Below are 22,690 nucleotides of genomic sequence, written 5' to 3' on the forward strand. Positions count from 1 at the left end.
AGAAGTTCCAAACCAGGGAGCACATACACTGTATTGTCAAAAGTATTGGGACGCCGGCCTTTACACGCACGTAAACTTTCATGGCATTCCAGTCTTATAGCTAGATTCAGATACGGCGGCGCATCTTTAAGGCGGCATAGTGTATCGTATTTACGCTACGCCACCTTAAGTCAGAGAGGCAAGTGCTGTATTCACAAAGCACTTGCCTCCTAAGTTACGGCGGCGAAACGTAAATGTGGCCGGCGTAAGTGCGCCTAATTCAAATGAGGATGAGGGGGCGTGTTTTATGTAAATGATTGGTGACCCAACGTGATTGACGTTTTTTACGAACGCCGCATGCGCCGTCCGTGTACATATCCCAGTGTGCATTGCTCCAAAGTACGCCGCAAGGACGTATTGGTTTCTACGTAAACTTAAATTACGCAAAGCCCCATTCACGGAAGACTCACGCAAACGACGTAAAAATTTCAAATTTCGAGGCGGGAACGACGGCCATACTTAACATTGACTAGGCCAGCTATTTGATGGAATAACTTTACGCCGGAAAACGCCTTGCGTAAACGGCGTATCTTTACTGCGACGGGCGGACGTACGTTCGTGAATAGGCGTATCTAGTCATTTACATATTCTACGCCGAACTCAACGGAAGCGCCACCTAGCGGCCAGCGTAAATATTTCACCCTAAGATACGACGGCGTAGGAGACTTACGCCGCTCGTATCTTAGCCTAATTTAAGCGTATCTGGTTTCCAGAATACGCTTAAATTTACGACGGCGTAGATTCAGAGTTACGTCGGCGTATCTCTCTCTGAATCTGGCTATTAGTCCATAAGGTTCAATACTGAGTTGGCTCCGCCCTTTGCAGCTATAACAGCTTCAGTTCTTCTGGGAAGGCCGCCCACAAGGTTTAGGAGGGTGTCTATGGGAATGTTTGACCATTCTTCCAGAGGAGCATTTGTGAGGTCAGGCAGTGATGTTGGATGAGAAGGCCTGGCTCACAGTCTCCGCTCCAATTCATCAGGTTGAGGTCAGGACTCTGTGCAGGCCAGTCAAGTTCCTCCACCCCAAACTCGCTCATTCATGTCTTTATGGACCCGATGAATTAGAGCGGGGACTGCAAACCAGGCCTTCTCGTCCAACATCAGTGCCTGACCTCACAAATGCTCTTCTGGAAGAACGGTCAAACATTCCCATAGACACACCCTCCGTAACCTTGTGGACGGCCTTCCAATTGGAATAGTGCCCCATTGGTACTGTCAGTGATGGTGTCAGCGATGGTGTCAGCAATGGTGTCAGTGATGGTGTTCCATCATTGGTGTCAGTTGGAGGAGTAGTGCCCTAAGGGTTGGATTAAGGCAAGCAAAGGTCCAAATCCAGCCCCAGACCCATAGACACACTCCTAAACCTTGTGGACGGCCTTCCCAGAAGAGTTGAAGCTGTTAGCCGCAAAGGGCGGAGCCAACTCCATATTGAACCCTCCGGACTAAGACTGGGATGCCATTAAAGGTCGTGTGCGTGTAAAGGCCGGCGTCCCAATACTTTTGACAATGTTGTGTATTTAAAAAGGAAAGCGGTGCCGATTCTTTGGCGTCTCACCTTCAGTTGGTTCCGGAAGCCTCGGCTGAACCCGTCCAGGTATCTCTGTATACAGGGGGTCAGATAGGCATCGGCACAGGCGGTGTAGCCCCTGGGCACCATGCGGATCATCGGCATCACCTCCGAGGAGAGAGAGACGTGGGTGAAGCCCAGGGAACGGGCCAGTTCTCCAACCTGGTGTTCATGTGAGGACCACCTGAGGGGGACATACAAGAGACCGATCACCGATCATCTCCAAACCCGGGACCACCAGATCTTCTCACCTTCAAAGGTCTCAGTCCGGATCAGGGGAGTGTTGTGTGGAGACCTTCAGAGGTTTCATGTTTTCATTAGAACATTTCATAGATCCAGACCTCAGCTTGGTGCAAGGGTGGAGGCCATAGACGTGCACACAGGGTGCGTCGGACGTGCCTGGGCACACCCTAATCCTATAGCAGCTTCTTCTCATCTCCCCCCTGAAGCATTCAGCTGCCACAGGAGGAGAACACAGGGGATTGGTACCAGTATATGCTGCCCTCACCACCCTGTTCCTCTGTTTTTGGCTCACTGGGGCCTCTGTGTCCTCCACTGCCCCCCCCCCCCCCCACCCAGCACTGCTGGCTTCCCCTCATCTCCTCTTCTGCCGACTGCCGTAGGAATGGGGCCAATAAATGTTATTTACAAGCTCCTTCGTTTTCCGCATGAACACAGTAGGTGATCGGTTTCGACCACGCACTGTGTTCATTCATAACCGAAGCATAGTTAACTGTTCACTATGCTTCTGATTGTGAACGACCAGGAAGCCTCCCAGCACAGAGGCTGCTGAGAAGGGGACTGGGAAATCTCTGTCTCAAAAGTGAGACATCGGGGGATCGTTGCGTTTTAGTACTTTCAATCACAGAGGTGCAGCATCACATTTGGGCGTCACCTTGGGTGGTCCCTATCTATATATACAGCCTGCTTAACCACTTCCTTCCCCGCCCATAGTCATATGACGTCCTCAGGAGAGATCTCCCATCCTGGGCGGGCTTCATATGACGTCCTCAGGAGAGATCTCCCATCCTGGGCGGGCTTCATATGACGTCCTCAGGAGGGATCTCCCATCCTGGGCGGGTCTTCATATGACGTCCTCAGGAGGGATCCCCCATCCTGGGCGGGTCTTCATATGACGTCCTCAGGAGGGATCTCCCATCCTGGGCGGGTCTTCATACGAAGTCCTCAGGAGTGATCTCCCTTCCTGGGCGGGCTTCATATTATGTCCTCAGGGGGGGATCTCCCATCCTGGTCGGGCTTCATATTATGTCCTCAGGGGGGCATCTCCCATCCTGGGCGGGCTTCATATGACGTCCTCAGGAGGGATCTCCCATCCTGGGCGGGCTTCATATGACGTCCTCAGGAGGGATCTCCCATCCTGGGCGGGCTTCATATGACGTCCTCAGGAGAGATCTCCCATCCTGGGCGGGCTTCATACGACGTCCTCAGGAGGGATCTCCCATCCTGGGCGGGCTTCATATGATGTCCTCAGGAGAGATCTCCCATCCTGGGCGGGCTTCATAGGACGTCCTCAGGAGGGATCTCCCATCCTGGGCGGGCTTCATACGACGTCCTCAGGAGGGATCTCCCATCCTAAGCGGGCTTCATATGACGTCCTCAGAAGGGATCTCCCATCCTGGGCGGGCTTCACATGACGTCCTCAGGAGGGATCTCCCATCCTGGGCGGGCTTCATAGGACGTCCTCAGGAGGGATCTCCCACCCTGGGCGGGCTTCATAGGACGTCCTCAGGAGGGATCTCCCATCCTGGGCGGGCTTCATATGACGTCCTCAGGAGGGATCTCACATCCTGGGCGGGCTTCATATGACGTCTTCAGGAGGGATCTCCCATCCTAAGCGGGCTTCATATGACGTCTTCAGGAGGGATCTCCCATCCTGGGCGGGCTTCATATGACGTCCTCAGGAGGGATCTCCCATCCTGGGCGGGCTTTATAGGACGTCCTCAGGAGGGATCTCCCATCCTGGGCGGGCTTCATATGACGTCCTCAGGAGGGATCTCCCATCCTAGGCGGGCTTCATAGGACGTCCTCAGGAGGGATCTCCCATCCTGGGCGGGCTTCATATGATGTCTTCAGGAGGGATCTCCCATCCTGGGCGGGCTTCATATGATGTCCTCAGGAGGGATCTCCCATCCTGGGCGGGCTTCATATGATGTCCTCAGGAGGGATCTCCCATCCTGGGCGGGCTTCATATGATGTCCTCAGGAAGGATCTCCCATCCTGGGCGGGCTTCATATGACGTCCTCAGGAGGGATCTCCCATCCTGGGCGGGCTTCATATGATGTCCTCAGGAGGGATCTCCCATCCTGGGCGGGCTTCATATGACGTCCTCAGGAGGGATCTCCCATCCTGGGCGGGCTTCATATGATGTCCTCAGGAGGGATCTCCCATCCTGGGCGGGCTTCATATGACGTCCTCGGCTTCCCGGCCATCTAGGGGGGGCACGTCACTCAGGAGCCGATGCGCGTGCCCGGTGGCCAGCAATGTCCGCGATTACCCGTAACCGAGCAGGGGCGTGGATCTGTGTGTGTAATGATGGGGTGTAAACACACAGATCCACGTCCTGTCAGAGGAGAGGAGACCAATGCTGTGTTCCCAGTACAGAGGAACACCGATCGGTCTCCTCCCCTTGTGAGTCCCCCTCCCCCCTACAGTTAGAATTACTCCCTAGCAGTGGCAACTGGTGCTCAAAAATGTTGGGGGGGGGCGCAAACAAAAGAAAAAAATTGCAGCCTCACTGTGCCCATCAAATGCAGACACTGTGCCATGACATCAAACGCAGCCACTGTGCCATCAGTTGTCACCACTGTGCCCTTTAATTGTCGCCACTGTGCCAAATTGTCGCCACTGTGCCCATTCATGCCGCTGTGCCAATTGTCCCCACTGTGCCCATTGTCCCAAATTGTCGCCACTGTGCCCATTGTCCCAAATTGTCGCCACTGTGCCCATTCATGCCGCTGTGCCAATTGTCCCCACTGTGCCCATTGTCCCAAATTGTCGCCACTGTGCCCATTAATGCCGCTGTGCCAATTGTCCCCACTGTGCCAAATTGTCGCCACTGTGCCCATTCATGCCACTGTGCCCATTGTCCCCACTGTGCCCATTCATGCCGCTGTGCCAATTGTCCCCACTGTGCCCATTGATGTCACTGTGCCCTTTAATTGTCGCCACTGTGCCAAATTGTCGCCACTGTGCCCATTCATGCCGCTGTGCCAATTGTTACCATTCTCGCCACTGTGCCCATTCATGCCGCTGTGCCAATTGTCCCCACTGTGCCAAATTGTCGCCACTGTGCCCATTCATGCCGCTGTGCCAATTGTCGCCACTGTGCCCATTGTCCCAAATTGTCGCCACTGTGCCCATTCATGCCGCTGTGCCAATTGTCCCCACTGTGCCAAATTGTCGCCACTGTGCCCACTCATGCCACTGTGCCAATTGTCCCCACTGTGCCAATTGTCCCCACTGTGCCCATTGATGTCACTGTGCCCTTTAATTGTCGCCACTGTGCCAAATTGTCGCCACTGTGCCCATTCATGCTGCTGTGCCAATTGTCCCCACTGTGCCCATTCATGCTGCTGTGCCAATTGTCCCCACTGTGCCCATTCATGCTGCTGTGCCAATTGTCCCCACTGTGCCCATTCATGCCGCTGTGCCAATTGTCCCCATTCTCGCCACTGTGCCCATTGATGTCACTTGTGTCCTTCGTCGCCGCTGTGCCCTGTAAAATGCCCCTTTCCCCGCCCGGCACTTACCTTACATTTCTAATCATATGAAGTTAACAACAATAACAATTCCATTTGGGAACAACGTTGCATGATTGCGTAATTGTCATTCAAATTGCGACAGCGCTGAAAACGGAAATTTGGCCTGGGCAGGAAGGGGGTAAAAATGTCCGGTATTGAAGTGCCTAGGGACGCCCACTCCTCCATAGTGACACCCCCCCCCCCCCCCATCAAGGCATTTTGATAATCATTTCCTCTGTGGCCTCCAGAAATTAATGACTGCTCCTCCCCATTACGTTTCCTGGTAATGGAACCCGTCACGTCCTCTAAAGTCATATTCTCGTGAAATTGATTTCCTAGTAGGATCGGCTTCTCTCCTGAGGCCGCTGTGTGCTGCACTGACCGCGCCACCGTGGTGTCAGGGACATCACCATGTTATTTATACAACAAGAACGGCCCAATCAGCACACTAGTGGGAGTGGCCAGAAATGTAATAAGGCGTTTAGTGCGACATTGATACAGCGTTTTCTTTCCTTTTCTTTTTCATAAAGTTGATACAATGGCCCGGATTCAAAGAGATTTGTGCTTTTTTTGCGGAGGCGCAGGGCAACGATTTTGCCCTGCGCCCCCGCAAATTTGCTCCGCTGCCCTCGATTCACGGAGCAGTAGCTCCGTAAATTGCGAGGGCGCGCCGGCAAAATTGCCCAGGCGCTAGAGCACGCAATTTAAATGATCCCGTAGGGGGCGGGAATCACTTAAATTAGGCGCGCTCCCGCGCCGAGCGTACAGCGCATGCTCCGTCGGGAAACTTTCCCGGCGTGCATTGCGGCAAATGACGTCGCAAGGACATCATTTGCCTCCAAGTGAACGTGAATGGCGTCCAGCGCCATTCACGAATCACTTACGCAAACGACGTGAAATTTAAATTTCGCGACGCGGGAACGACGGGTATACTTTAGCATTGGCTGCCCCTACTATTAGAAGGGGCAGCCTTACGCTAAACACGCCGTACGGAAACGACGTAACTTGCGTACGCAGGGCTCGCGCAACATTGTGAATCGGTGTTAGTATGCAATTTGCATACTATACACTGAGCACAATGGGAGCGCCCCCTAGCGGTCATCGAAAGAATGCAGCCTAAGATATGCGTGGCATAAGAGCCTTATGCCGCGCAGATTTTAGGCTGCAGTCGGCGTTACGATGTTCCTGAATCAGGAGCATTCGTAACGCCGGAGCAAGTAAGCAATTGCGCTGTGTAACCTATGGTTACACAGGCGCAATTGCTTCTTGAATCTGGGCCAATGTTTCCATCCCTTGATCAAAGGCGGCTCCCTAATTAGGCATATCAGGCGGTCGGTCGCCTTAAGCCTCGCACTGACAGGGGCCCAGCGGCCACCTGATCTGTCTAATTAAAGAGCCGCCTATGGGGCCCCCCCGATATAGGCATCTGCGGGGTAAAGAGGTTTAGAATTTCCAGCACAGATATCAGTAGGTGGGTATTGGTGCCGCTCACGTGTAGGAGTGCATCAGGACCACCGCCAGGCTGCGGATCCCGCGGGACAGCGCCCCCTGCAGCTTGATCTTCAGATCTTCCAGATTCACCGGTTCCCAGACCTCCAGGGAGTCCCCTGTGGAACCTGAAGACAGGAGAGCAATGAGCCAAGAGTCCTAAAGAATCCCGATCCCCAATTCCCCAATCCCTACTTCTATTCCTATTCTTCCTTGGAAAATGCATGGAGTGTGTGAGAGCCCCGCCCCCTATCACCATAGAAGAATACACACTACATTACCAAAAGTATTGGGACGCCTTAAAGGTGAGACACAGGGCAGGCTCAGAACTAAAGAATCGGCACCGCTTTCCTTTGTAAATACACTGTGGCCCGGATTCAGTAACAATTGCGCTTTTTTTTACGGAGGCGCAGGGCAACGTTTTTGCCCTGCGCCCCCGCAAATTTTTTGCGCTGCCCTCGATTCACGGAGCAGAAGCTCCGTAAATTGCGTGGGCGCTCGGGCAAAATGCCCGGCGTAAGCGCGCGCAATTTAAATGATCCCGTAGGGGGCGGGAATAATTTAAATTAGGCGCGCCGAGCGTAGAGCGCATGCTCCGTCGGGAAACTTTCCCGACGTGCATTGCGGCAAATGACGTCGCAAGGACGTCATTTGCTTCAAAGTGAACGTAAATGGCGTCCGGCGCCATTCACGAATCACTTACGCAAACTACGTAAATTTGAAATTTTGCGACGCGGGGACGGGTATACGTAACATTGGCTGCGCTAATAGCAGGGGCAGCCTTACGCGAAAACCGCCGTACGGAAACAACGTAAACTGCGTACGCAGGGCTCGCGCAACGTTGTGAATCGGCGTTAGTATGCAATTTACATACTATACGCTGAGCACAATGGGAACGCCCCCTAGCGGCCATCGCAAGAATGCAGCCTAAGATATGCGGGCATAAGAGCATTATGCCGCGCATATCTTAGGCTGCAGTCGGCGTAACGAGGTTCCTGAATCAGGAGCATTCATTACGCCCGGGCAAGTAAGCAATTGCGCTGCGTAACTATGGTTACACAGGCGCAATTGCTTCTTGAATCCACCCCTATGTTATCAAAAGTATTGGGACGCCTGTCTTTACACGCACATGGGCCCGGATTCAGAGAGCAGTTACGACGGCGTATCTCCGGATACGCCGTTGTAACTCTAAATTGAATATGTAAATTAGGTAGATACGCCGATTCAGAAACGTACGTCCGCCCGGCGCATTTTTTTACGTCGTTTACGTAAGGCTTTTTCCGGCGTAAAGTTACCCCTGCTCTATGAGGGGGTATCCTATGTTAAGCATGGACGTCGTTCCCGCGTCAAATTTTGAAAATTTTACGTCGTTTGCGTTAGTCGTTCGCGAATAGGGCTGTACGTAAGTTACGTTCACGTCTAAGGCATTGACGATTTGCGGCGTAATTTCGAGCATGCGCACTGGGATTCTTTCACGAACGGCGCATGCGCCGTTCGAAAAAAATGTCAAATACGCGGGGTCACACTAAATTTAAATAAAACACGCCCACATCATCCACATTTGAATTAGGCGGGCTTACGCCGGAGCACATACGTTACGCCGCCGTAACTAAGGGCGCAAGTTCTTTCTGAATACGGAACTTGCGCCCTAATTTACGAGATACGTTACGCCCGCGGATAGATACTCCATTGTATCTGAATCCGGGCCAAGGACTTCAATGGCACCCCAGTATTAGTCCGGAGGGTTCAGTATTGAGTTGGCTCCGCCCCTTTGCAGCTTTAACACCTTCACCACTTCTGGGAAGGCCGTCCACAAGGTTTAGGAGAGTGTCTATGGGAATGTTTGACCATTCTTTCAGAAGAGCATTTGTGAGGTCAGGCGCTGATGTTGGAAGAGAAGGCCTGGCTCACAGTCTCCGCTCTAAATTATCGCAACGGTGTTCTCAGGACTCTGTGCAGGCCAGTCAAGTTCCTCCACCCCAAACTCGCTCATCCATGTCTTTATGGACCTTGCTTTGTGCACTGGTCCAAATCATTTGGTGGAGGGGGGGTTATGATGTGTGGGGGGATGTTTTTCAGGGGTTGGGCTTGGCCCCTTAGTTCCAGTGAAGGGAACTCCTAAGACATTTTGGACAATTTCATGCTCCCAACTTTGTGGGAGGAGTTTGGGGACGGCGCCTTTCTGTTCCAACATGACTGAGCACCAGTGCACAAAGCAATGTCCATAAAGACATGGATGAGCGAGTTTGGGGTGGAGGAACTTGACTGGCCTGCACAGAGTCCTGACCTTTATGGACCTTACTTTGTGCACTGGTGCTCAGTCATGTTGGAACAGAAAGAGGCTGTCCCCCAAACTCCTCCCACAAAGTTGGGAGCATGAAATTGTCCAAAATGTCTTGGTATGCCGACGCCTTAAGAGTTCCCTTCACTGGAACTAAGAGGCCAACCCCTGAAAAACAACCCCCCACATCATAATCCCCCCTCCACCAAATGATTTGGACCAGTGTACAAAACAAGGTCCATAAAGACATGGATGAGGGCGTTTGGGGTGGGGGAACTTGACTGGCCTGCACAGAGTCCTAACCTCAACCCGATAGAACACCTTTGGGATGTCTTAGAGTGGAGACTGCGAGCCAGGCCTTCTTATCCAACATCAGTGCCTGACATCGCAAATGCTCTTCTGGAAGAACGGTCAAACATTCCCATAGACACACTCCTACACCTTGTGGACGGCCTTCCCAGAAGAGGTGAAGCTGTTATAGCTGCAAAGGGCGGAGCCAACTCAATATTGAACCCTCCGGACTAAGACTGGGATGCCATTAAACTTCATGTGCGTGTAAAGGAGGCGTCCCAATACTTTTGATAACATGGTGTATTTACAAAGCAAAGTGGTGCTGATTCTTTAGTTCTGAGCCTGTCCCGTGTCTCACCTTTAAGGCGTCCCAATACTTTTGGTAATAAAGTGTATATTTATTTCTGTACATTAAGCCGTGGTTCACACCGAATGCGGCTTTGAAGTTGCGCCACTTCAGTGCGATTTCAAAGCCGCCGGTCAGTGCGGTCTCAGGTGCGGCTCGCCAACATCCGTGGAACTTCCTACACAGACGTCAATGCAAGTCGCACCTGAAACTGCCAAAACCAGTGCCGGTCAAAGTGAAAGTCGCACCGATTTTTAACACTTCCATAGCCAGAAAATAGGGTGCGACTTGTCATGCGACTTTGGCCTGTCAAGTTCACACACCCGGGGCGTTTTGGGATCGCGCCAGAATCACCGCGATTCTTCCCGTGATTGTAAAACGCACTACCATCGCAAAACGCAGGTTCAGGTAACATTATTTTCAATGGCACCTATAAAAAAAGGTGTTGCCGTTTTGCCGCAATTGTAGCCGTGAATCGCACCGCGGGAAGTTTGTCACCCAACAGAGGCTCCCTCTCCTTTTTGGGGCGACAAGCTTCACACAATGCGATAGATTGCGCGGCAAAACTGCGCCACATTTTAGGTGCGCTTGAAAATAAAAATGGTAGTGCGTTTCAAGATCGCAAGAAGAATTGCAGCGGTTCTGCCGCAATCCCAAAAACGCCCCGGGGGTGTGACTGGAGCCGAATACTGACATGTAGACATCGGCACGGCTGAAAAATTTGTTTTTTTCGTTTCATTTGGAAATTAGAAAAATCATTTTTTTTACGTTTTGGTATTTTTTTTGCTTTTTTCGGAAATTTGAAAATTCGGAATTCCAAAATTTCCAAATTCCAGAAAAAGCAAAAAACGAAAACGAATTTTCGAAAAGAAACACAAAAAAACAACGAATTTTCGGAAATTCCCCATTTTCAAATTTTAGACTTTCGAATCTTGCAATTTCAAAATTCGGAAAAAAAATAAAATTGAACATTTTGCAAAATTCGAAAGTGTAAAATTCTAAAATTAATAAATTCTAAATTTCAAATTTAATTTTTCAATTTTTTTTTATTTTTCGAATTTTGAAATTGCAAAATTCGAAAATCTAAAATTCGAAAATCTAAAATTCGAAAATCTAAAATTCGAAAATCTAAAATTCGAAAATCTAAAATTCGAAAATCTAAAATTCGAAAATCTAAAATTCGAAAATGGGGAATTTAAGAATCTCTGAAAATTCGTTGGCCCGGATTCAGAAAGAATCGCGTATCTTTAGGCGGGCGTAGCGCATCTCATATAGGCTACGCCGCCGTAACTTAGAGAGGCGAGTACCGTATTCTGAAAGAACTTGCGCCCTAAGTTATGGCGGCGTAGCGTATATGGGCCGGCGTAAGCCCGCGTAATTCAAATGAACAAGGCAGTGGGCGTGTTGTATTGAAATGAGCCGTGACCCCATGCAAATGAAGGGCCGAACGAACGGCGCATGCGCCATCCGTGGACGTATCCCAGTGCGCATGCTCAGAATCACGTCGCAAATACTCAATGCTTTCGACGTGAACTTAACCTAAGCCCTATTCACGTACGACTTACGCAAACCACCTAAAATTCGACGCTGTTCCGACGTCCATACTTAACATTGGCTGCGCCTCATATAGCAGGGGTAACTTTACGCATACAAAACACCTTACGCAAACGACGTATATAAAGGCGGCGGGCGCACGTACGTTCGTGAATCGGTGTATCTAGCTCATCTGCATATTCTACGCATAAATCTATGAAAGCGCCCCTAGCGGCCAGCGTAAATATGCACCCAAGATACGACGGCGTAAGAGACTTACGTCGGTCGGATCTTGGCCTAATTCCGGTGTATCTGATTCTTTGAATCAGGCGCCGAAATACGACGGCACACATTCAGACTTACGACGGCGTAGCTGGAGATACGCCGTCGTAAGTCCTTTGTGAATCCGGGCCGTTGTTTTTGTTTTTGTGTTTTTGTTTTTTTTGCTTTTTTCGGAAATTCGGAAATTTGGAATTCCGAATTTCCAAATTTCAGAAAAAAGCAAAAAATTTGAAAATCAGAATTCCCGAAATTTGGAAATTTGGAAATTCAAAAATTTGGAAATTCAAAAATTTGGAAATACGAAAATTTGGAAATACGAAAATTTGGAATTAACGAATTTGAAACTAACCGAATTGCGCATGTCTACTGAAATGTGACTTTGATTTATGATTGGTCGGGCTCACCTATGAAGGTCTTCATTGAAGGGAGTTTTTGGAGCCGACAGGCAGATTGCTGGAGGACGATCCTCTCCTCCACCTCTATCACCTCTTCATACAGCACCTCCGGCACCCGCACCTCCTGCATAAAAAAGGCAGACGGTTGCAGACATTGTAAACCCTCACCTTGTAAAACAACTAGACATGCGAAGCTCATTCCGTTCTGGATTGAAATTCTAAAAAAATATATCATTATTCAGAAATTCGGATGTATCCAAATGTCCAAATTACAACAGTAACAAATGGAGTTTTCTATGGAGGTGGAGCTTTCTATGGAGGTGGAGCTTTCTATGGAGGTGGAGCTTTCTATGGAGGTGCAACTTTCTATGGAGATGGAGCTTTCTAATGAGGATGGAGCTTTCTATGGAGGTGGAGCTTTCTATGGAGGTGGAGCTTTCTAATGAGGATGGAGCTTTCTATGGAGGTGGAGCTTTCTATGGAGGTGGAGCTTTCTATGGAGGTGAAACTTTTTATGGAGGTGAAACTTTTTATGGAGGTGAAACTTTCTATGGAGGTGGAGCTTTCTATGGAGGTGGAGCTTTCTATGGAGGTGAAACTTTCTATGGAGGTGGAGCTTTCTAATGAGGATGGAGCTTTCTATGGAGGTGGAGCTTTCTATGGAGGTGAAACTTTCTATGGAGGTGGAGCTTTCTATGGAGGTGGAGCTTTCTATGGAGGTGGAGCTTTCTAATGAGGATGGAGCTTTCTATGGAGGTGGAGCTTTCTATGGAGGTGAAACTTTCTATGGAGGTGAAACTTTCTATGGAGGTGAAACTTTCTATGGAGATGGAGCTTTCTAATGAGGATGGAGCTTTCTATGGAGGTGGAGCTTTCTATGGAGGTGAAACTTTCTATGGAGGTGGAGCTTTCTATGGAGGTGGAGCTTTCTATGGAGATGGAGCTTTCTAATGAGGATGGAGCTTTCTATGGAGGTGGAGCTTTCTATGGAGGTGGAGCTTTCTATGGAGGTGAAACTTTCTATGGAGGTGGAGCTTTCTATGGAGGTGGAGCTTTCTATGGAGGTGAAACTTTCTATGGAGGTGGAGCTTTCTAATGAGGATGGAGCTTTCTATGGAGACGGAGCTTTCTAATGAGGATGGAGCTTTCTATGGAGGTGGAGCTTTCTATGGAGGTGGGGCTTTCTAATGAGGATGGAGCTTTCTATGGAGGTGGAGCTTTCTATGGAGACGGAGCTTTCTATGGAGGTGGGGCTTTCTATGGAGGTGGAGCTTTCTATGGAGGTGGAGCTTTCTATGGAGACGGAGCTTTCTATGGAGGTGGAATGTGTAAAACTTGCCAGGTCGAAGATCTTGGGTCTGGCCTGGTTCCCGATGTGGAGGAGATCTTTGAAGCCCTTGGTAATGAGCAGAGCGATCCGTTCTCCCTTTCTTTCCAGCAGGGCGTTGGTGGCCACGGTGGTCCCCATCCGGATCCATTCGATCTGCTGAGTGTCCAGGGGCCGATCCCGAGGGAAGGCGGAGCCCGTTTCCTGCATGAGAAAACCTGCATTAGATTTCAAATCTCAGTCCAAACTCCAGCATGAGACAGAATAATGTGATCGATCGTCTATGAGATCGCACAGGTTGTAGAGGGCTCACCTTTCTTCTTTATAGTGCAAGAAACATCCTTTTGAGAATAAATGCCCCCCCGAATTTGTATAGCGTGCATAAGAAAGGGGGGGTGCACTGTGATGTAAGGGAGAGTGGGGGACTCAACTTCTGATGGTGGGGTGCACAGGGTGTGCCAGGTGTGCCCAGGCACACCCTAATCACCCTGTGCAGCACAGATTCCCCCTCCTGCCCTGGTTCCCCCCCTCCTTCTCCCTGCAGTGCTCCCGGCTTCCCTACTCTCCTCTCCCTCCAGATGTTGCTGTGGGGGTGTTTTAGGATGAGTGGGGGAAGGGGCCGGTAAACATGTAACTTACCGGCCCCTTCCTTTTCATTGCGAGCGATCGGTACTATGCGTTTGATCTTTGGGGTGCACACACCTAAGGTGGGGGGGCTCTTGACATCTAATGTAAGGGGAGGGCATGCGCTGGACATCTAATCTTACAGATACAACCGGCCCATTTGAGGGCAATCATAATGCTGATGCGGCCCACAATGAAATGGAGTTTGACACCCAGGGATGGTCTGGCCATTGGGACTACCAGGAGTTTCCCGGTGGGCCGATGGCTCAGTGGGCCGGGCTTCAGTGACAGCGGACCGCTGCCCCCCTCCGCTCCTCTGTCTCTCCCTCCCCGCAGTGCTCACCTGGGGGGGGAACAGAGAAGCAGGGGGAGGACCAGAGGAGCATGGGGGGGGCAGAGGAGCATGGGGGGGCAGAGGAGCATGGGGGGGGGGCAGAAGGAGCACAGGGGAGGGGACAGACAGCTGACTCAACAGCTATGGCCTGGGAGTTTCTCACCAAACTGATTCTTTGCCCCGGGTGAAATAATGTCTAGCTTCCCCACTGGTACTGCCTATAAGAGTACCAGTACCAGCCGTTCTACTCTAATAAAGTAGAACGGCTAGTGACTAGTGAAGGAGGAGAGGGGGCTTGGGTGGCCGGGAGGGGCGGGAGTTGTCTGGCCCGCCATGGGAGAGACCTGTCAAAGTGGGCCAGTCTGGATGAAGTCCAGGGCCAAATTTTTGTCCCAGTCCAGCCCTGTTGACACCCCTGTTCTAGAGGGACCCCACAGGTATGGTACATACATGCTTACATCGGTCCAAGCCAGAACAATCAAAAAAAAATGGTCATACCTGGAATTTAGGTAAAACTTGTTTCTTTGCCCCCAATATTTTGGTATTGAGGTCAAGCACAGCAACCAGTCTCTTGGAGGCAATTCGATAAAGAATCCACCTTGTAAAATATCAATTCATTCCGCTAGCACCATTCCTATTCAGCTGATGACATCACACATTCTATACTTCCACATATATATTCCTTCAGACAAAACCATAGACTCCTTCTATAGAACAAGGGTCCTCACCTCCTCTAGGATCCGGCGGATACCCTCAGTCGGGGCATCCTTGTAGTTTGCCGGGTCCTCGGACAGCAGCTTCATGACGCGGACTTTACCCCCGGGACAACGTGCGAACACATCTGTGAAAGTCCCGCCTCGGTCTATGGCAAACTGGAACTTCTCTGGAACCCCCATGATGGGCGGATGATGCCTAGAGTAGGGAGGACAAGCGGGATCAAAGAGATGAGCAGAGCTCGGCTGGGATTTCAGAGATCTCTAGGTTCTGCGTCTATCCAGAGGTGTGCGAAAACAACCTTCTACAGCACTTCACTTCCACATGCTTTAACAATTATTGCCCCCCCCTCCCTTCTTTTCTATGTGACAATTATTAACACCCTCTCCTTGTGACCGAAGACTGAAATAGAACCCTTTCATGGTTCGTCGGAGAAGCTATTCTAGGGTTCAAAGTAGCAAACTTTACGCTAGTGAAGGCATATCATGTGCTTTAGGTATTTTATGGTACAGTTATATAATCAGGGCTTTTCTTCACAGAGAATAGGTGCAGGAACTCCTCCCTTCTTGACTCCACGCCCTACCAACCTCCGAGCACCGTTCCTTGGTTCCACCCCTTACCCACCTCCGAGCACCGTTTCTTGGTTCCATCCCTTACCCACCTCCGAGCGCCGTTCCTTGGTTCCACCCCTTACCCACCTCCGAGCACCGTTCCTTGGTTCCACCCCTTACCCACCTCCGAGCACCGTTCCTTGGTTCCATCCCTTACCCACCTCCGAGCACCGTTCCTTGGTTCCACCCCTTACCCACCTCCGAGCACCGTTCCTTGGTTCCACCCCTTACCCACCTCCGAGCATCGTTCCTTGGTTCCACCCCTTACCCACCTCCAAGCACCGTTTCTTGGTTCCACCCCTTACCCACCTCAGAGCACAGTTCCTTGGTTCCACCCCTTACCCACCTCCGAGCATCGTTCCTTGGTTCCACCCCTTACCCACCTCCGAGCACCGTTCCTTGGTTCCACCCCTTTCCCACCTCCGAGCACTGTTCCTTGGTTCCATCCCTTACCCACCTCCGAGCACCGTTCCTTGGTTCCACCCCATACCCACCTCCGAGCACCGTTCCTTGGTTCCACCCCTTACCCACCTCCAAGCACCATTCCTTGGTTCCACCCCTTACCAACCTCCGAGCACTGTTCCTTGGTTCCACCCCTTACCAAACTCCAAGCACCGTTCCTTGGTTCCACCCCTTACCCACCTCTGAGCACCGTTCCTTGGTTCCACCCCTTACCCACCTCCAAGCACCGTTCCTTGGTTCCACCCCTTACCCACCTCCAAGCACCATTCCTTGGTTCCACCCCTTACCCACCTCCAAGCACCATTCCTTGGTTCCACCCCTTACCCACCTCCGAGCACCGTTCCTTGGTTAAACCCCCTACCCACCTCCAAACGCCGTTTCTTGGTTCCACCCCTTACCCACCTCTGAGCACCGTTCCTTGGTTCCACCCCTTACCCCCCTTTCCAGGTACCATTTTGGGTCACGAGCCTCCACCAGCGGCGCGCTCGCGACCCACGGCTGGGTTCTTAAAGGAGACATACATGTACGCCCTTGTGCCCAGCCGTGCCATTCTGTCAACGTATATCGGCGTGCGGCGGTCCTCAAGTGGTTAAAAACACACAGGGCTGTGCTAAGAACACAAGGTATTATCAGGATATCCATTCACCGAAGTGTCAAATATATTCACCAATCTCCTGTTTGATTTAGATACGTGTGACAACAACAGGTGGCAATCGCTGGCAGACACAGCATGTTGGCCCCCGACATTCCTGCTGCCCGCTGGCCAGGAAAACACACATTTTTTTCTGCATTCTTACCGCTTATCTCCAGGAGTGCAAACAAAACACGGATTAAACAAACCAATCAGGTCAGGGACATGGGCATCCGCTGAATTTTTTTCGGGGGGGGGGGGGGGGGGGCCCTTCGGCAGCGGTGATACAGTCGCATTTAACCCTTTCTTAAAACGCTAGCGGGGGTTAAAAGTGCCCCACTAACGGCCGACTAGCGCAGCTAAAACAATGGCAAAATGCCGCTTTTTAGCGGGGCTTTACCAATAACGCGGCCAGCTGGCAGTGTGAAATAGCGCTTGAGATAATTCAGCTTCACTCAATGCCCATATAAATATAGCCATGAGAATGTACAGACCCCCCTTCAGCACAGACCCCCCATTCTGCACAGACCCCACCATTCAGCACAGACCCCTCCATTCAGCACAGATGGACCCCCTTTAAGCACAGACCCCCCTTCAGCACAGATGGACCCCCCATTCAGCACAAACCCCCCCCCCCCTTCAGCACAGACGGACCCCCCTCCCCCATCCCATTCAGTACTTCAGATCAGCCATCAGCACGGCACAGGCAGCAGGTTCCCTCCCCCTGTGTACACATAAACACAGGAGGGGGAGGCGGCTTCACTCTGCTCGCTGTGCGACATCCGGCCCAGGACTGCTCAGACAGCCCGCGACTGCGAGACTCTTCAACACCTTCTTGATTTTCCGGGATTTTCCCCCTTGCCCTATGGAGAGGACGCCCATGGTCAGGGAATGGGGACGCCGACATTGAAAGACTTTCCTGTCATTTTAATAAGTAGTGACTTATGAAGCAGTGCACCTCAATTTAAAATTTCAACCCGTCAGCAGAACAGGTGTCCCCATTGGAAGATGTCCCCTCTATTCTGCCCCGTACACACGAGCGGAAATTCCCGACAGAAAAAGTCCGATGTGCGCTTATCGTCGGAAATTCAGACCGCGTGTAGGCTCCATCGGACTTTTGCTGTCGGAATTCCTGCCAGCAAAAGATTGAGAGCAGGTTCTCAATTTTCCCAGACGCAAAAAAAATCCTAATATCGGGAAATCCGATCGTCTGTATGCTTTTCCGACGCGCAAAAAACAAAAACAACAAAAAAACACACGCATGCTTGGAGACAATTTGACGCATGCTCGGAAGCATTGAACTTCATTTTCTCGGATCGTCGTAGTGTTGTTCAGAGAACGTTTGTGTGACCGCGTGTATGCAAGCCAAGCTTGAGCGGAATTCCGTCGGGAAAACCAACCAACTTTTTTCCAACGGGAATTCCGCTCATGTGTACGGGGCATTAGTGTTCTAATGAATCTCAGGCAGCAAAAAAATAAATAACCTGACAGGGTTCTCATCCCTCTCCTCCCTCTCCATTATATCCAAAATTTTAAAAAGTGTTGCCTTTAGATATATTTTAAAGGGCAAAGGAGTCAATTTGGGCTGATTATGGTAAAATCGTTGAAGGGTTACATTTGAACAGATTTTATTTAAAAAAAATATATTTGCTTGTCGGGGTTTCTATAGCCGACATCATGTGCAAATGGGAGCTAAACTATTTGATCTGTGGATGAAAGAGTAGATTCAAAACGTAACAATGTTACTTTGTATCTCTCGGGTCTGTACACCCGCTGTGCCCATTATGAGGGGTTCCCACCATCCCTGTGCTGAGTTCCCAGGTCTGTACACCCGCTGTGCCTATTATGAGGGGTTCCCACCATCCCTGTGCTGAGTTCCCAGGTCTGTACACCCGCTGTGCCCATTATGAGGGGTTCCCACTATCCCTGTGCTGAGTTCCCGGGTCTGTACACCTGCTGTGCCCATTATGAGGGGTTCCCACCATCCCTGTGCTGAGTTCCCGGGTCTGTACACCCGCTGTGCCCATTATGAGGGATTCCCACCATCCCTGTGCTGAGTTCCTGGGTCTGTACACCTGCTGTGCCCATTATGAGGGGTTCCCACCATCCCTGTGCTGAGTTCCCGGGTCTGTACACCCGCTGTGCCCATTATGAGGGGTTCCCACCATCCCTGTGCTGAGTTCCCGGGTCTGTACACCTGCTGTGCCCATTATGAGGGGTTAATTTTGTTTATTGAAAAAATCTTACAAACAACAACTTATATCCAATAAAACCATAATAAATAAAACATATTTACAAAACAATTGAATATGACTATACAAAACAGAAACAAACACAAGAACATAATAAACGGTGCAAACCAAATTGCGCACAACATAATCCCTACGGGAGAGCCAGACTAAAGAGCATCACCATGCATGTCACCTTTTATATAAAGTGAGTGGGAACTGCCATTAAGGTGGCTGAGGCTGTTTCTCAGCCTGGCTCCTCCCTCTCCCTGGAGAACCAGCGCGCTTCGTTGCACCCTGGCACTCTTCATCCATAGAGGATGCAGAACTGAACGAGTCCCATTCATAGTCATCCTCAGACAGTACCGTAAATTTATTCGCCAAAGGCAAAACCTCAGGACTTAAGGTAACTGTACCTCCTTTTTTCCCCTTCTTTTTGCCTCTCCTCCTTTTATCCTCCAACCACTCCATATCATCCTTAGACAACCCGGAGTCAGCAGTCTCCCCACACCCTTCACCCCCCTCCCCCCCCATACTCCCTTCCCTTATCTACCCCCAGGCCAGCCTCTTCACCATCCTCCCCACTCCTCTGCACCCCACCATCCTTAACAGGAACCCTGCAGCATCGAGGGAGGGGGACTGGCACCGCACCTGATGCACCAGCACCTCTTGCTGCCTCTGCAATTTTAGAAGACACAGAAGGATTGGACACATTCTCTGCAACTGACACCTTACTTACAGACTGGGAAGACACGGACACATTGGGAATTGGCACAGTCTGGGGCACCACGGACACATTGGGAATTGGCACAGACTCAGATGGACTCACAGGCCCTCCAGCTGTTGAGCTCCGAGCATCCTCCATGTCCAGGCGGAAGAACTCCCTCATGAGCTCAGGCTTATTGTGCATTGCCTCAGGACACTGGCTATAAGGATGCCCCACTGCATTGCACAGATTGCACCTTATGAGGTTACAATCCTTAGCCAGATGTCCTATACCCTGGCACAGAGAGCACTTCATCACTGGACAGGAGGACGCAAGGTGACTCTTGTCTCCACACTTATTGCACAGCTTTGGCTGGCCCGGATAGAAGATGGTCAGCCTGTCCCTCCCCAGGAAAGCTGAGGATGGCAGATGTTGGACAACATGGTCAATGACTTTTAGTTTCAACTGAGCAGACCATCCCCCCGTCCATATTCCCCGATCATCCAGAATCTTCTTTAGGGGGCCCAGGACGTCTCCATACCTCCTCAGCCATATACATAGATCCCCCGGTGGTATGGACTCATTGCGGACCAGAATCGTGACCACTTTAATGAGTGGCTGGCGGGAGACAAGTTTGGGCATGAGCCCCTTCCAGTCCGGCAGGCCCCTACACACGTGTTCATATTTCTCCCAAAATATGTCCAAAGACTCCAGGCGGAGAAAGGACAAATCATACTCATAGGAACCTGCCGGACTGATCAGGGCGAAGATATCTGCGGGTGTGAACCCCATCTGTAGAATCTTATCCACCACCGCCCTCCTGTGTGGGGGGATTCCACCGTCTTCCCACCTCAGCTGCACAACATTCCTCCTTTTAAACAGGGAGGAAGACAAAACATTCCCATGCTCCTTCCCTGCTTGTTCCCCCTTCCCAGATCCTGCAGCAGCAACACCAGCATAGGATTTCCTTCCACCCCCAGCATTTGCAGTCCTGTCCTTAGACACAGTCACACCTGCCGGCAAAGCGTCTGATTCAGCTGGGATTGTATTAGCAGAGGCAGGACCCACCCCCTCCCCCCGCTCTGTACACACAGCTCCAGTCCTGTCCAATGCAGACTTCTGCAGAGTTGTGGCACTACTGCACCCAGCATCACCTCCATCATTCGCAGGTACAGCCGCTGTGCCTGGTCCAGGCAAAGTCACTGTATTGTCCATGGACCTCTCCGCAGACTGGCAGTTATCAGGTGTAGGCTGTACATTGTCTATGGGCTGACTGCCTGCAGCACTACAACTCTCAGCAAGCTTATTGTCAATAATAAAGTTCCCACCACCATCCTGCACACACACTGTACCTGCTTGCTGGGTTGTCACCTGTGCGATTTTATGGCTGGGATCAGAGCTTCCCTCAGCTGCTGCAGACTCCATGGTGGATCTTGCTCTCTCCACAGGACTAGAAACGGCGTCCATCTTGACATCACCATCCGGGGAAGCCGCACCTGGAGGGGATTCCAACTTGGTTATGAAATCCAGCATGGCAGGACCTTCACCCTCCTGAGATGTGCCACATTGCTGGGGTGTGAAGGGGGCAGAGGGCTCAGCGAATGTCAGAGGTGCCTGCACCTGCATCTCCTCGCTAGCTTCCCCATCCTCCATGCATGAAGCGGCTCCTCTTCTCATGCGATTAAATCGCTCCTCATTCTTATATATTTTTTTAAATATTCCGCTCTTCTCCTTCAGAGAATACAGCAAATCCTTCTGTTTCCTCACAGCTTGTTCCAGGTCCTTCAGCTCAGGCCTCAGAGCTGGTCTTTTCTTACTGTATACTTTAGCACAGATCTGTTTTTTCTTTCTGAACTCAGCCATCAAAACCATCAATTTCTCCTCCTCCTTCTCAATCCGCTTCAACTTACTGACAGTCCTCTGTCTGAAGGCTGACAGGGACTCATCTTTCCTTTGGGTAGGCCCAGAATCTTCCACAGGCCTATCCAGGGGGGCCCCGCCCGGCTCTTCCCCAGGATCCAGCATCCCTCCTGGGGCAGAGAAGCCACTCTAGCCCCTGGTCTCTGGAGCACAGGAGCAAAGGAATTAGCAACCACACCCTTCACTGACAAGGAGTGGAATGGCAGTTTCCCACCATCCCTGTGCTGAGTTCCCGGGTCTGTACACCCGCTGTGCCCATTATGAGGAGTTCCCACCATCCCTGTGCTGAGTTTCCAGGTCTGTATACCCGCTGTGCCCATTATGAGGGGTTCCCACCATCCCTGTGCTGAGTTCCCGGGTCTGTACACCCGCTGTGCCCATTATGAGGGGTTCCCACCATCCCTGTGCTGAGTTCCCGGGTCTGTACACCCACTGTGCCCATTATGAGGAGTTCCCACCATCCCTGTGCTGAGTTCCCGGGTCTGTACACCCGCTGTGCCCATTATGAGGGGTTCCCACCATCCCTGTGCTGAGTTCCCGGGTCTGTACACCCGCTGTGCCCATTATGAGAGGTTCCCACCATCCCTGTGCTGAGTTCCCGGGTCTGTACACCCGCTGTGCCCATTATGAGGGGTTCCCACCATCCCTGTGCCGAGTTCCAGGGTCTGTACACCCGCTGTGCCCATTATGAGGGGTTCCCACCATCCATATGCTGAGTTCCTGGGTCTGTACACCCGCTGTGCCCATTATGAGGGGTTCCCACCATCCCTGTGCTGAGTTCCCGGGTCTGTACACCCGCTGTGCCCATTATGAGGGGTTCCCACCATCCCTGTGCTGAGTTCCCGGGTCTGTACACCTGCTGTGCCCATTATGAGGGGTTCCCACCATCCCTGTGCTGAGTTCCCGGGTCTGTAAACCCGCTGTGCCCATTATGAGAGGTTCCCACCATCCCTGCGCTCAGTTCCTGGGTCTGTACCCCCGCTGTGCCCATTATGAGGGGTTCCCACCATCCCTGTGCTGAGTTCCCGGGTCTGTACACCCGCTGTGCCCATTATGAGGGGTTCCCACCATCCCTGTGCTGAGTTCCCGGGTCTGTACACCCGCTGTGCCCATTATGAGAGGTTCCCACCATCCCTGTGCTGAGTTCCC

At 51.3% G+C, this 22,690-nt stretch overlaps 1 protein-coding gene across 1 annotated transcript in view; it reads right to left on the reverse strand.

The window, feature by feature from the left end:
* OPLAH (5-oxoprolinase, ATP-hydrolysing) overlaps positions 1–22,690 on the reverse strand; it is a 105,674-nt gene that overhangs the window by 48,980 nt on the left and 34,004 nt on the right. The window contains exons 2-6 of the mRNA XM_040352089.1: positions 14,998–15,181; positions 13,324–13,515; positions 11,994–12,108; positions 6,861–6,984; positions 1,596–1,791 (exon numbers count right to left, since the gene is read on the reverse strand). Coding sequence (XP_040208023.1) covers positions 1,596–1,791; positions 6,861–6,984; positions 11,994–12,108; positions 13,324–13,515; positions 14,998–15,181 — 811 coding nt within the window. The remainder of the gene's footprint in view (positions 1–1,595; positions 1,792–6,860; positions 6,985–11,993; positions 12,109–13,323; positions 13,516–14,997; positions 15,182–22,690) is intronic.

The sequence above is a fragment of the Rana temporaria genome, chromosome 5 (assembly GCF_905171775.1).
Source record: "Rana temporaria chromosome 5, aRanTem1.1, whole genome shotgun sequence".
Classification (NCBI taxonomy): Eukaryota; Metazoa; Chordata; class Amphibia; order Anura; family Ranidae; genus Rana; species Rana temporaria.